General features: G+C 37.8%; 1 protein-coding gene across 2 annotated transcripts in view; it reads right to left on the bottom strand.

Moving 5' to 3' along the window:
- RECK (reversion inducing cysteine rich protein with kazal motifs) overlaps positions 1–14,902 on the bottom strand; it is an 87,006-nt gene that overhangs the window by 53,301 nt on the left and 18,803 nt on the right. The window contains exons 5-6 of one of the 2 annotated variants that reach the window (XM_025932500.2): positions 13,555–13,640; positions 12,095–12,142 (exon numbers count right to left, since the gene is read on the bottom strand). In XM_025932500.2, coding sequence (XP_025788285.1) covers positions 12,095–12,142; positions 13,555–13,640 — 134 coding nt within the window. Of the gene's footprint in view, positions 1–10,769; positions 10,861–12,094; positions 12,143–13,554; positions 13,641–14,902 lie in introns of those variants that run through there. The other variant, XM_086683494.1, reaches the window with a different exon arrangement.

Raw genomic sequence — 14,902 nt, 5'->3', positions numbered from 1 at the left:
TGTGTGAAGCTGTACTACATTCATTTTCTCCACTAAATAATATTCTACTGTAGAAATAAACCATACTCTATCCATTTAAAACAAAAACAAAACAAAAACCCAGGCCTCACAGATAAGGGCTAATGAATTGGATCAGTATGACTGCTTTCTGCTAGGGCTCTCATCAAGCAATATGAGGGGTGAAAATAAACATTCTTGGTGTTCTTTAATACTCATTTCTAGATCTCTCTTCATCTATTTTTCTTTGTTTGACTTTTCAACTACCTGTTACAGATAGCCATCTATTTTGGTCGTGGTTTTAGGAACACTTTCCATAAAATGATCTAAATCAATATTAAAAAGCAATCTGCTACGGACTTTCCAGCCCCCTTTGATTCTCATTGTCTTTCTTTTTCTAATAAACTGGTTGTTCTTTTGGGTTTGGCTGTTTTGACCTTGTACTTGAAGGAGTACATTTATTATCTTGGTGGCCATCCTGAGTCGCATGGCCTGATCTCCAGTTTTGATATTCTTCCAATTACTCATACAAGTCTCCAGAGCAGTGGTTCTCAACTAAGGGTGATTTGCTTCCCAGGGGACATTTGGCAATATCTGGAGACATTTTTCGTTGTCATAACTGGAGAAGCAGCATGTGCTATTGGGATCTAATGGGTAGAGGAGTCCAGAGATGCTGTAAACATCCTACAGTGCGCATGGCAGCTCCCTGACAACAATAACAAACAACAGCCCAAAATATCAATAGTGCCAAGGTTCGGACACCCTGTTCTAAAGACTTCCAAATTTGTTCAAGCTGGAATTTTGGAAATTTGACCTTCCAAATAAAAGAAATATCACTCTGAGTTGACGTGTAGATCACTTCACTTTAGAGAGATACTAAAGGAAGGACACAAAACCTGAAAAATGTCAGCGATCACCTAATTCAACCCCTTATTTGACCAAAGCCAGTGATGGAGGCCTAAAAAGGAGAACTCTAGCTTTTACCCACAAATGGGTTGGCAGACTATGGCACACAGGCCAAATCTTGCCTGCTGCCTACTTTTGTAAATGAAGTTTTATTGGAACAGTCACACCCATTTGTTTACATACTGTATATGGCTACTTGATACTACAATGGTAGAGTTGAACAGACAGAGGCCATACAAACTGCAAGCCTGAAATATTTGAGATCTGACCCTTTACAGAAAAAGTTTGCCAACCCCTGATGTAGGAGGGCACAACTGTCTCCCTCCATGGCACAACCAGACTTCAGAAATGTTCCCTAAGCACCTCTCATTTCTCTTAATGTTCATTGATAGACCTTTCAAGGATAGATTTACCTTAATTTATCAAACTAAAAACATTCATATTTCAACACGGCAGTACCTTTGGTATTGATACCATTTTTACATCTCTATTTTTATCTTTACTAATTTTAAGGTTTTAAAGAATGGTCCTTCATTTAAATATACCAGTTTTTGAAGAATTCATCAATTCTCTGTTGCTTACTTCATACTCATGATTTCAAACTCTGATCATATCCCTCTCTTTAATAAAGGATTCTTAACCTTAGGATACCTTAGCTAACTATATCTATTATATGAACTATAAGCAACTCTACCTTTTCACTGCTTAAACTATTGCTGATTAGTTTGACAGGTCTTAAGACACACATAATGAGTTACACCATTAATTTATAATTTCTTCATCTCTTAAGACATTTCTTAACTCCTGGAAATGTCTGGTCGCCATCTGGTGGCAAAGGAGGTAACTGAGGCTTTATACTAAAGTATGGAGCCTCTTCTGACCTTTTGCCACCAATACTATACCCACTGTGCCTCCATAGATCAGCTCCCCCGCTCCGTTCATCTTACTCTAGAATAGATAAAAATTACAGTGTTACCAAGATGAAGATCTACCACACCTCAGAGACCCAAGAACACAGGCAGATCCCAAGAGATCTGCAAATCCAAGAGCCTTCACTATCCAGCTGGAGACAGATGTACACAGCAAACAAAGGGCAGAGCCAGGGCTACAACCCAGACTGCTCTCTCATGACACTATACCGTAAGAAGACTGGATTCTTTTTTTGAATGAGGCCAATGCAAGGTTGCATTTATGTCCACAGAATAATATCTTTTCAACAGTCTCCTTTTTTAGAATCAACACATTAAACTGCGGGGAAAACAATCATTTCTTGAGGGTAATATTATTTCCCTTAAAGATACTTGATCATGAACTCTTTCCTCAGGTAGCTACTTCCAGTTCTCTGCCCTACTCTTGCTGGTTTTGAGAGAACTGCAGCAAGCCCTTCCACCCAGCGCTGGGTTGCCCAGAGGGCAAACCCGGCAGAAAAACTAAAATACAAAGTAAAATCAAAGTAAAGGGAACCATATGTGATCCTTCAAGCCACACTGACGCTCCTTTAGGTGAAGAGCCATCGGGGTGCATCTGGGAGATAGACTTTCCTGGTCAAATCACTTGTTCAGAAGTTGGGTCCGTGGATCTATTTTCTGTCCCGGCCACACACACTTTTCCATTTCTGGGACTCCTTTCTAACATTTCTCCATTTGTCCACTCATCTCAATCCTTTCCCTGGCCACCACCCTTCTGCTTCTGGTTCTCCCAGCTCCCTCCCCATCCTCACCAATGATGAGGATGATGAAAACAAAACAAACACTGACCACATGAATCTTGTAAAAAAAAAAAAAAAAAAGAAAGAAAGAAAGTTTGACTTTAGAAGTTTTAGTTACTTCTGCACAAAGACCCAAAAGAGAACATTTTATAAACTGTTATTTAAGAGTCTCTGGGAGGGAGGGGAAAGTGGGTGATGGGCATTGAGGGGGGCACCTGTTGGGATGAGCACTGGGTGTTGTATGGAAACCAATTTGACAGTAAATTTCATATATAAAATAAAGAAAGAAAGAAAAAAAGAAAGAAATATTAAAAAAAACACATAACCTGTTATTTAATGTTCCCTATTCCCAAGGCTACTAGTTAAAAGTAAAGGAGCTGCTTTATTCCTAAGGCCTCAAAAATAAAATGTTTCTTTTTCATAAATGGACTGAAATTTCTCCCACTTTGAAGTTTTGCATTTCGTATGAGGAATCTAGCTCATCAAATGCTACGTTGGAGATATTAAATAAGTGACCTTTATTTTATTTTCAGTAAGCTCTATGCCCAATGTGGGACTTGAACTCACAACCCCAAGACCAAGGGTTGCATGCTCTACACACTGAGCTAGGCAGGCACCCCTCCATAATTGCCCTTTAAAAACAAACATGTTTTTAAACCTCTACAAGATGTTTTTTCCTTGTTGTGGACACTATGGCTTTTTAGTTAAAAAGTTTAAGCGACTAGATTATGTAAAGGATTTAATAGCATGATATGGATATCGCTAAACAAGTGATTCTTCAATTTCTTCAGCCTCCCAAATAGTAAATATCATTTTAAGAGTTGGATAAAAACAAACACCCACAACTAAAATAAGATTAATAGGTCTAGACTGCTCAAAGAAATTTGCTCATTATCACCAGAGCATCCAACCAACTGGAAGCAAATTCAAGGGCAAGTAATATCTGCAGTGTAACACAAGATCTAGAACAGAACTCAGCACAGAGTGTTTGTGGTAGAGTGACTGTAATGATAGCCCCAGTTCTTCACATTTCCCCCTATCTCTCTCTCTCTCACATTAACTTTGGACTTAGCCATGTGGTTTTTTGGTCAAGTGGATAGTAGCAAGCTTAAAGCAAGCAGAGGCGTGCACAGACACTTGCATCTTTCCACTCCCTCTCTTGGGCCCCTGTCATCACCACGGGAAACATGACTGAGAGGGCTAGAAGACACACATGGAGGAGAGCTGAGCTGACTTAGCTAAGAGCATCGTAAGTCAGCTAGGCTCACGCTGACCTGCAAGCTGATTGTAGATGCATGAGTGAGCCCAGCCCAAATCAGCTAAGCTTGCTTGGCCAGGTCAGAACTGCCTACCTGGACTGTAGAGTCATAAGAAATGATAAACTGTTATTGTTTCAGGCTATGGAGTTTTTGGATGGAGTGATTCACATTATTGCGATAACAGACAGAGTATTCAGTGTTTTCTGGACTCATTCAGAGATTGCCTAACTCACTGACATTTATACAAGGTTTCCACATAAAATTGCTATTTACTCTGAGACAAAGAACCTTGTGTAACTCAGCTGTCCAGAATGGCAAAATTTCTATTAAAAAATTCTATCTATAAAAATACTAACTGTATAGCACCTATCCGCAGGCAACAAATTTCTATTCACCCTTTAAACCTTACCTGCTCTGTGAAGACTTTCCCATTACACTGGGCATTGTCTGTTTGTTTTCTTCAGGCTCCAATGTGTCTTGTACAGACTTTTGGCAATGTACTTGTCTCACTGTATTGTAATGACCTATTTGTCTCTTCCCACGGACTAGGCTCTGAGCTTCTTGCAGACAGTGGCTAAATCCTTTCACCTTGTGCCCTGAGAACAGTGCCTGAGACACATTAAGTGTACCAGTGCAGTGAAGGTTGAGTGAATGAATGACAGACGCAAAGACAACTGAAAGGTGGATTCTGCCCCAGGAAGTCAAGGGTTGAGTATTAAAAAGTGACCTGTAAACAAAGAATTATACTATAAGGTGACAAATGCTATAATCAAGCATGTAAAGTAAAGGGGAAGTAGCAGTCAATTTTCTGTGTGTTGAGGTAACAAGGCTGGGTAGGGAAGGTTTTTAAAGAACCGTCTAAGCCAGAATTTAAGGCAAAGGTTGTTGCCAGTTAGACGGGAGTACTGGTGTGCTAGGACCAACTTTTGCAGGGCTTGGGGTGGAGGGAAAGTCCTGATTTGTAGTATTTACTGATGTTTGTGGTGAAAATACGCCCCATCATGGCTGATTTCAGATTAAAAACTGGCTGGCAAAATTCCTGAATATTTAACAAGCAGTTTTCCCTAGCTAGTAGGAGCTGGCTCCAGCATACCACTGGAGGGGGTAATAGGATGGATTCAGGGAGAGGGAATCCTAGGTAGCACAAACAGGTTGTCCAACTACAAGTAACAATCTGGGAAATCACAAGTAGCATACTACTGAAGTGTAAAGGAGAAGAGTCAGCAGTTAGATGGAGAAAAGCTTAGTTTACCAGGCTGAGGAACATGAACTATATCCCATAGGTGAGCCACTGAAGGGTTTTAAGTAAGGGAGTGACATGACCATATCTGGTCTTTAAAGAGATCATCTTAGGAGAAGTGGAGAGAGTAAATAAGAGGAGAAATTAGATAGGAAAGCTAGTTTGGCAGCTACTGTAGTCCAGAAAAGTGGTATAGGGGCCTGAGCTGAGGCAGTAACCGAGGATCTGGAAAGGAGACCAACTTAAGATGTATTTTGGAGGTAAATCTTCAGGGCTTGGTAACCAATTATTTGTGGGAGGTGGTGAGAAAGAGGAAAGAGTAGACAATACCTCTTAGGCTTTTAGTTTATGTGTCTGGGAGCACTATACTGGAATAACCAAACAGGAAATGTAAGAAAAAAATGGTAAGTTTTTGTTCTGGATGCGTGTGTGTGTGTGTATGTGCACGGGCGCACACATGCACGTGTGTGCTATGTAGCAGTGGGGTGGAGGGAAGGATGGAAAGTAACAATCAGTTCGGCTGATTTGAAATGCTAGTTGAACATCAAAAGTATCCATATCCAATAGTGATTCAAGAACTCAGAGAAAGAGGTTAGCAAAGAAGATTCTAGAATTGTCATCATATTGGGGCAATTAAAACTATGAAGTAGATGAGATTGCCTAGGGAGAAAAACCTGGCCATTTAGATTAGACCAGGTCACAATCTAATCAAACTCCAATTTCCCTTTGGGATGATCTCATTCATGTGACTTCTGAGAAGAAAGGACAAGAGAGGAAATATTCTAGCACAGAGACTGAATAGGAGTTATTCCCTTCTAATACAAAATATGACCAAAAAAAAACCCCACATACAAATGGAACATAATGAAGGTTTTATATATCTTAAGCCAGTACTGCAGGACCTAATAGGTTTCGCTCTTTTTGGAGCTCATCAGCTGCAGGTAACGGCTCATTTTGACTCTGATACAGGGTATCAGTACAGCACTCCGTCATTTACAAGCCTCCCATTCACAGTCTTCTATTACTATATTCTGCCAATTCTTGGGGTTTCCTTAGAACTAACTAAAAGAAGCTTTACATTTAGGTCCTGAAGGCTTTGATGGGGCAAAGTACCACATTCTTTTCGCTAAATCCCCCAAAGCTGACTATCAACAGCCTAGACTGTCGTCTGCCATGCAAGATGGTCTACTCTATTCTTAAAGCACTGTAGAACAGATCCAATCACCTAAGGCGTGGCAGGCCTCAAGCTGTCCAGAGAATCCTGGTGGCCCTGACATCCCTGCCTTATCTCTAAATTTTTAGGGCTATTTCTTCATCCCTTTCCTTTATGCTTCTGGTAGTAAATCTAGAATCAAGGTTAATTTGAGAGAAAAAGGAACAAAGTAAAATTAATACATAGAAATCTTTAAAGCAGGATATTTTATTGTGACATTTCCTGAGAATACACTGTACAGCCTGTGTAGGCAAACATAAATATGTACTAAACACTGGCATCCAGGGATGTGACAAACTATCATTTGTGCTACGGAGATGGAGGAAAACTATATATATTTACTTTTATAAGCACAAATATTTCTAGTGACTTTAGGAACTGAGTGGCTGTAGTACAGGAAGTTACAATGAGACTTTTTATTGTACACCATTTTTAGTTTTGAACATGTGAATATTCAAAAAATAAAAATTAACACATATCTGCACCTTTCTCTTACACACTGAGTTGTGTGTTGACAGGATGGTGCTGACAGAAATGGCTCTGAAACTCACAAGGCTGGCCATCTTTGTTTTTGTGATTCTTAGAGCCTCTTTTTAATATCTCCTCAGAGTCTTAATTTTATCTTCACATTCTCACAGAACCAGAGCCCCAGGACAGAACGTTATTTTAGTTTTGTTTAGCAACTGTTTAGTTTAAAACTTAAATGCCTTAAGGTTAAAAAACAAAAGTGAGTCCTCACAAAAATACCTCCTACTTTCTTTCATAGTTTTTCACCTTCTTAATGAAGTAACATCAAATAATGGACAAAAAAAAAAGCTAGAAAGAAAGGAGAGAATTGAAAATATTTCTAAAAAGAATATAAAGAAAAGTACAAAGAAGGATCTGTGAAAGGAAGAAACAAGTAAAAATGTGAAAGTCTGATGACAAATTTGTATCACTGTATTTCAGTGGCTCATGCAGCAAATGGAAAGGTATTTATATTTATGACCATTATGTTAAAAGAATGGCAGTAAAGCCTGCCATAAAGGTATGAAATAGATTTATGAACCCAAAACTAAAGTTTGTCTCATCACTCTACAGCCATTGCCAACTCTCTGGAAATTCATCACCCACACATCACCTTAATGTTTATCTTAATCAAGAAAGAAACTATGAACGACAAAAAAATTTTAATTACCATTTTGGTGGCTAGAAGAAAATATTTTCAGCCAACTTGCAGACAGAGACTATGTAAAAAAAATATACTAGATGTCTCACATCTCGCAGAAAGCATGAATTAGTGTGTAATTTGGTTCTAATGAGGCAGTGTGCACTAGTGCGGCTGTACCGATGGGTTACAGCCAGCATCTGTTCTGTTGGTGCCTCGGTCATTCCAGTTGTTGAATATTTTGAATGTCAGCCCTGGTTCTAGTATCACACATCTATGAATCCACGTGGCCTAATACTTCTAGGTGAGCCAAAGGCCCAGGCCTGTGAAAATGCATGGAAAACCTAGAACTAAGCATGCCCATGACACTTGAACATGTCTTTGTCAGAGTTATCAAGCCACTGGTTGATACTGGTGGCTCTAATAAAATGTGTGATTCTGAAAATAGTACTCTTAATTACTGAAAGAAGTACTCTTTCTTAGTTAGGTTTGGGTCAGAAAGAGAACTGCAGAGTTGGGAGATTAGCCAAATCTCCCATCCATTGCAGAAATCCCTTCCATGATATGTGTGTGAATCCAGTAAGCCTTTGCTTGAACATTTCCATTGACAGGAAGTTAGTTCTCTTTTTCTTGGAACATCTCATTCCAATACTCTTATTTAACACAGGTAGGGTCCTCCTAATGGATTTCTGGATCCTTCTCTTGCAGTTCCCTAAAAAAATAATTTTCAAAAAGCAGCTCTCTACTTTTTTGAACACTTTCTCTTTTATTGAGGTTTTTTTCACTCTCAAGATTCAAGGGTTACGTCATGGTTGATTTGGGCATGATCATTCTTCCTCTCTTTAGTCTTGTATTCACTACCTCTGAGATACGGGTTTTTACATTTAAAAACACCTAACACTCAATATCCCTCCATTTCTTTAAACTCCTTTCCCAACATAATAGGCTCTTGTTACTGTTACTTGTTACTTATTTAAAAACTGAATACATCATTTATTATTGTTTTTTATAATCTGTATTTTAATTTAGCCACTTTGTATTTTCATCATTCTCCCATTATCTTTTGCATCTCAAAAAAGACATTTTACAACTTCCTTTAGAGAAGGACTTCTAGAAAGGATCCAGTAATAGCAATTCTTTGTTTTGCTGTCTGAAAAGACCTTCATTTTGCCCTCTTTCTTGAAAAATATTTTTACTGGATATGGAATTCTAGGTTGATTAATTACTTTCTTTCAGAACAGTTTAGGTGTCATTCCACTGCATCTGGCTTCCTCTGTTGCTATTGAGAAATCAGCTGTTAGTCTCCTTTGAAGGCAAAGTCTTTTTTTTTTTTTTTTTTCTGACTGCGTTTAAGATCTTTGGCTATGAGGGGCGCCTGGGTGGCGCAGTCGGTTGAGCGTCCGACTTCAGCCAGGTCACGATCTCGCGGTCCGTGAGTTCGAGCCCCGCGTCAGGCTCTGGGCTGATGGCTCAGAGCCTGGAGCCTGTTTCCAATTCTGTGTCTCCCTCTCTCTCTGCCCCTCCCCCGTTCATGCTCTGTCTCTCTCTGTCCCAAAAATAAATAAAAACGTTGAAAAAAAAATTAAAAAAAAAAAAAAAGATCTTTGGCTATGAGGTATGTCTGTCATATATGCATTTTTTTCCCTTTTAATCCTGCTGGGGATTTGTTGGACTTCATTAAATATTGCCTCTGCCCCATATTCTCTTTTCTTCTAGTATTCCAATTAGGACATTTTATCTCCCACAACCCTTAAACTCTCTTTCAGTCTGTCCTTCTATGCTGCCTGTCCATACAATTTCTTTGGGTCTACCTCCCAATTCACAAATAATTGTTTTGTTTTTTTTTTTTTTTACTATTTCCCTGAATATTATCTCCTCTATTCAACCCACCATAACAAATGCTACTGATGGATCCTGCCTTCAAATCTCTAGTTATTCCTGAATACTTGGTTCTACTGTTATCATCTTAGTTTTGTGCCTTATCTACTTTTAGCTAAGTTAGAGGGGTCTGGGGGATCTAAAACTTAGCATGCACACAACTAAGGCTTTAGCTTTCTAAAATATGGACTTGTTACTTTGGCCTATTACAGAATCTTCATCATCCCCCTCTACTTCATGATGACCTGAGCCCTAAAATATCATCTTTCCAGGATCTGGTCTGATTTTTGCCTATCCAAGCACAGATTCACAGCCCTAAATAGGCCCGTTTTCTTTCTGTCCCCTGCACAAGCCACGTACATTTTTGCTACCATGCTTTTGATCCACAGTCTTTTTACCAAAATATACCAAATGTGCTCACTCTGCTTTCTGATTTGTGTGGACAGTATATATTTTAATTTTTCACTCAGTTAGATATAATTCTTTAGTAATAAGTAAGTAGCTTAACTAGAATTCAGAATTAGGTATAACTCCAAAGTTTATGCTCTTTCTAATATATAGCACTACCCCTCAGTATTCAATAAATGTTGTTTCGCATAAGAAACTAGATGCTATAAAATCAGACATCACAATGCTTTACATTTAACTGGTTTATCTTAGCTTGGTTGGAACAAAACAGAATTTTAAATGGCATTAAAGTTTTTTTAACTTTATGCATATCAGTAAATTTCTCAGGAAATCTGCTCAAATAAAATTACTCATTCTCTGAATCTCTCTAATTAAACTATACAACCTACTTCAGGGTAAATGCTAACTCCTAAAATTGTTAGCCTAAAGGAATAGCTCACATATCCGGAAGTTCACTCCAAGGACCACTCCAGTGTCAAGGAAAAAATATTAAAAGCCTAATTTTATAAATTATTCTTACGGTGATAAACAACCAATCCCGTTAAAACAGGCTGCACTACACCAAACTTACCCAATTCACTTTATAACAAATAGTCATTATCTTTAGGCTAGATTTTAATAATCATGAGAGTGACTGTTATTTGGGGTTTATAATACAGAACCCTCCTTCTGCATTAAAGTGCTCTTGTCTCTCTTTTATTTCTAAGTAATACATAAGAAATCAAATTGTCTTGAATTATCTTTAATAATTTATAGGGTCAGTTTTTAATGGATTTATATTACATATGTATATTTCTTTTCTTATATATATTATAGTACATATATGTGTTTTACATATATATTTTACACATGTATATATATATATTTTATATATATATACTTGTGTAAAAGAACCCTCTCGGCATAGATTTTTTGAAAATAGTTGCTTAATTCTAGGCCAGTAAGGGAGGATAGACTGGAAAAGTAAACTATCCTTAGTATTTCTCTCATAGGACAGAACTTATCTCTCTTACCTTTCCTGTCCCGTCCTTCATCAACACATACTGGCAGACTTCCTAGGGCAATGCAGAAATCCAGACAAGAGAAGGAAGCACACTAAAATAATGGAGGACAGGCTACAGAAGATGGACAGTGTCAGACATCATGTGGGAGAAAAGAAGGAATTATCACAGTTAGCCACTTTGTTCAAGAGAAACTAATACTAGTTATTTTAAAGGTAGAGAGATAAGAAAAAAAAAGAAAGCTCTTTTATTTCTTTGCAGCAAGGCTCCTTTTCATAAGAACAGAGGAGAGTTGCAATTAATTTGGAAATTTGTCTTCAGAGAAACAGATATAACTTAGCAAACAGTACAAAGGGACAAATGGTAAGATTTTTCCAATTTAAAAATATTAATCAAGAGATACAATTATAGGCATTGAGAAAAGAAAAAAAAGAACTATAATCTAGAAGCTGTTAAGAGACCTGTTCTATCTTTCTTCTCCAAGAGAATACAGACTATTAAAAGCAATAGGAATCCCAATGTTTATAGGTAAAATGATGAATGAGGAATATGCATGTAAGTATCCTTAACTGCATGGTCTTACGCTATGTAAAACAATAATGTCACATTTAACAATGGACTTCTAGAAACTGAAGGAAGTAGTCCAATGAGGAGCTTTTTCACATCAGGGACAATCTTCTGTACATATTTGCATGACATGAAATACCTCCTCTACCTCCTCCCTAGGAACTGACCCATCTACATACCACAGTGCTTGAAATACCACCATTGGGAGACAAGAATCCTTCAGATTTAATACAGCCTTTGTAATTTACTACTTTTTTCCACCAAATGCGAGAGCTGCAAAAGTTTGAAGCTACTCACACTGGCAGTGTGATTTTATTTCTTCCAATTAGAGACAGTTAATAAAGATGGATACCTGCATGGATCAAGGCATAGGAAAGGGGGCAAAAGAGGATATGGAACTTTAGAAAAACTATTTTACACTTGGGTATAACCAGTTGCTGTTATGAATACAATATAGGTTAAAGCCTCTGTCTATGTGATTTAGACATTTCTTGAAAAATATTTTTTTAACTTTAAGATTTTATTTTTAACTCATGTATAGTTAACAGGGCATTTCCTTAAAATTAATGTTCAATTTTGACAAGTCAATTAAAGTCATGACATTTCTAAACAAAAATGATAAGGCTACATTTTGTCAATAAGGCTATATTTTCTGTAAAGTAAAAGGTAATTTATGTAAGAATGAATTCCTTTTGAAAATTTAAGTGATTTTTATCAATTCTGATAATATCTGAATTGGTCTATCCAAAGTTGTTAAATCAAATGCATACCTCATATTCTTTTCTGCAAACTTTGGAAATATCATTTTTTGAAGATGCCTAAAAGATAACCAATTTCTCCATTAGTTTATTACACATACTATTCAACACAGGACAAAAAGAACACAAATTAATATATGTTACTTGGTTTGGTATTCTTTATTTCATCAAGAAAAACCTTATGCTCTAATATTTAAAAGTTCCTAAAATACAACAAACAAATTTCATGCAAGTTCTTTAAAGTAAACATCAGCCCCAGAACCTACCCGATATGCTAAAGCTTTGCTCTTTTATGGCTTTAATCTCACATAATAACAGGGTCCTTTTGTTATTTCAGAAACTAGATGACTTTGAAGAAAATGTAAATCAGAGAATTTTTTTTCTTAGTTGAAATCCACTCTGTAGCAAATTTTCTTGTGAAGCTCTGCCAGGGCATTTATATTTTGCTTTTTCTTTAACCCTTCATATTCTAAATTCTCCTACTGACTTACGAGCCAATTTCCTCAGCAAAGATCCATATGCAATGGAGGGGGCAACTAAAGAGGAAAAGGCTTTGTCAGGCAATTAACAAAAGTAATTTTTATGTAATTCTCTTTATGCACCCTCCCACCCCCCATCCACTACAGTTCAAGCCTCTGCAACTCAGCTTCACCTCAATGGCTGAAGCACAGCAGCAGATCACTAGACTGTACACTGCTCAAAGAGTGTTGCTCAGGCTAAACAGTACAGTGGTCTGTATGAAAGTAAAGGTGACACCATGTCTCATGTACTCTGGTCCAGAAACCAGTCACTAGAAGAAGAAAGTAAGAGAAGGCTCTCCAGCTGTGATTTCAGGTCCATCTAAATTTCCCACTTAAATCTACTCTCACCGCTTGGGAGTATGAGGAGCTAGGAGACCAGTTCTCCCACAGCACTCTGAGGAACCACTATGAAAATATACACAGTGAGGAAGAACTCAACTTGAATTGGACCAGAGATCTATCAGATCAAAGAGAAGTCACAGTTCACCGTAGGAGTCATGCTCACCTCAGGAGCAGAGAAGGGATAAAAGAACATGCCCAGGGTAAACCCATGATGAAAGAGAGAACGGAAGATGAAAGTGAAATAAGCCAGCTGTGTCATCTGCTCTCATCCAAGCATACTCTAAATTTACACAACCATTCGGAGTCACTCAGCACTGACTAAGCATGAACACAGGAAAGTACAAAAGGCCTCAGCTCCTGTAATGTTCTTTCTTTGCAGGGCAGAGAAAAGTTAAGAAAGAATAAGAGAAGGTTGAGTGTCTTACATGCAGCAGCCACAAATGAGAAAGCAGCAAGTCTAAAAGGCAGTGGTCTATGTAAGAAATGCTAAATTTGTAGTTTTTATGGGTCACCCCTCCAAAGGTATGAGGTGGGCAAGGTCCAAGACATAGACGCAGCTAATACTCAAACTGTATCCCATGCTGCTCACGAGCCTGATTGCCATGTTACCTGCTTGCATGCCTGTCGACACTCCAAGGTAATAGCCAGTTCACAGCAGCCTAAGCCAACCCAGCCATCAGACTTCTTAAACACACCTTAAAAACAAAAAGTTCAAATGTTTCAGTCATAAGGAGTAAGAAACACAAATGGCATGCCCAATTGGTTCGTGGATACCAGTAAAAGTCAAAGCAGGTGTCTACAGGAAAACTAGCTCAGATAACAAGGCCTCAAAATTATTAAGGCCCTCCTCCCCTGCTTACTCCCAATGCTGCCAGTCTTCTCAGAGGCCCTTACAGCATAATTACCAGGTGCTCCGTTTTTTTCTCTCTTCCCTCTGCCCACCCTAAACTCTCTTTAGATCACTCTCCCTCTTGGGTAAACAGCATCTCTACAGGACACACAGGTTAAGAAAATAAGGAGAGTGAATCAGAGGCAAAGACTGTGAATCAGAGGCAAAGATTCCAATTTAACTTAACATGCAAACAAAAAGGGCATAAGGATTATTGTACTCAAAATATTAAGTAACTAGAATGGTGTAAAACCTATGATGCTGTTTAGAAATTGATACTTATTGAACAGAAAAATACATCTTCTGTGGGTAAGAATGGACTTTGGTGGGTACACTTAATTATGGGGCAAAATGACTACTCTGTTGCAGTTTATACTCAGCAGCTGTTCTCCAACCAAATTACTGTGATATCGAAAGGTGATGCAATTATAAAAAGTGTTCTAATGAATTTTTTACATCCACTTTTGCAAGTATAAATGTCAACGAATGACTCCTAGGATAAAATTAGGAGACACAGTAGTAATTATGAAAAGAGAAAAGACATATGCTCATAGGCATGTGGCAAATTTCACCTTATCTATTTTCAGAAATATTTTACACTGCTTCCATGTAATACATATGTCTGCAAATTCACATCTAAGTTATATTATTATTTAATATAATAATATATTAAATTGAAGGTATAAAGAATTCAATGCAATAGCTAACATAGTTCTCCAAATGAAATTAGGACTTAACACAACAAATAGAAACATTCTGCTAAAAAACAAAAGTAAACAAATGGCCTGCAGATGGACAAAGCTCTGAAAATTATAAACCACCCCAATTTTTAAAATTGGCTAGAAATACTGAGTATCGTAAGCTTCTGTATCCCTACATGTTTTAATGGTACAAAGGGCAAGAGACTTGCATCTGGCCCCATTGCTTAGTACAGTTTCCTCTAAATCTCTGGTGCTTACTTTCAGAATCACTCACATTTTCATTATTTTGAATGGAACCAACGTAGGTCATAAATTCTGTGAACTTTTATACCCTACTGCAGTATATTGCTGCTTCCATACACCTGGT

The sequence above is a fragment of the Puma concolor genome, chromosome D4, assembly GCF_028749965.1.
Source record: "Puma concolor isolate L17-30 chromosome D4, mPumCon1.1.hap2, whole genome shotgun sequence".
Classification (NCBI taxonomy): domain Eukaryota; kingdom Metazoa; phylum Chordata; class Mammalia; order Carnivora; family Felidae; genus Puma; species Puma concolor.
Note: the sequence above shows the minus strand (reverse complement) of the source record. Positions and strands in the feature narration are given on the sequence as shown.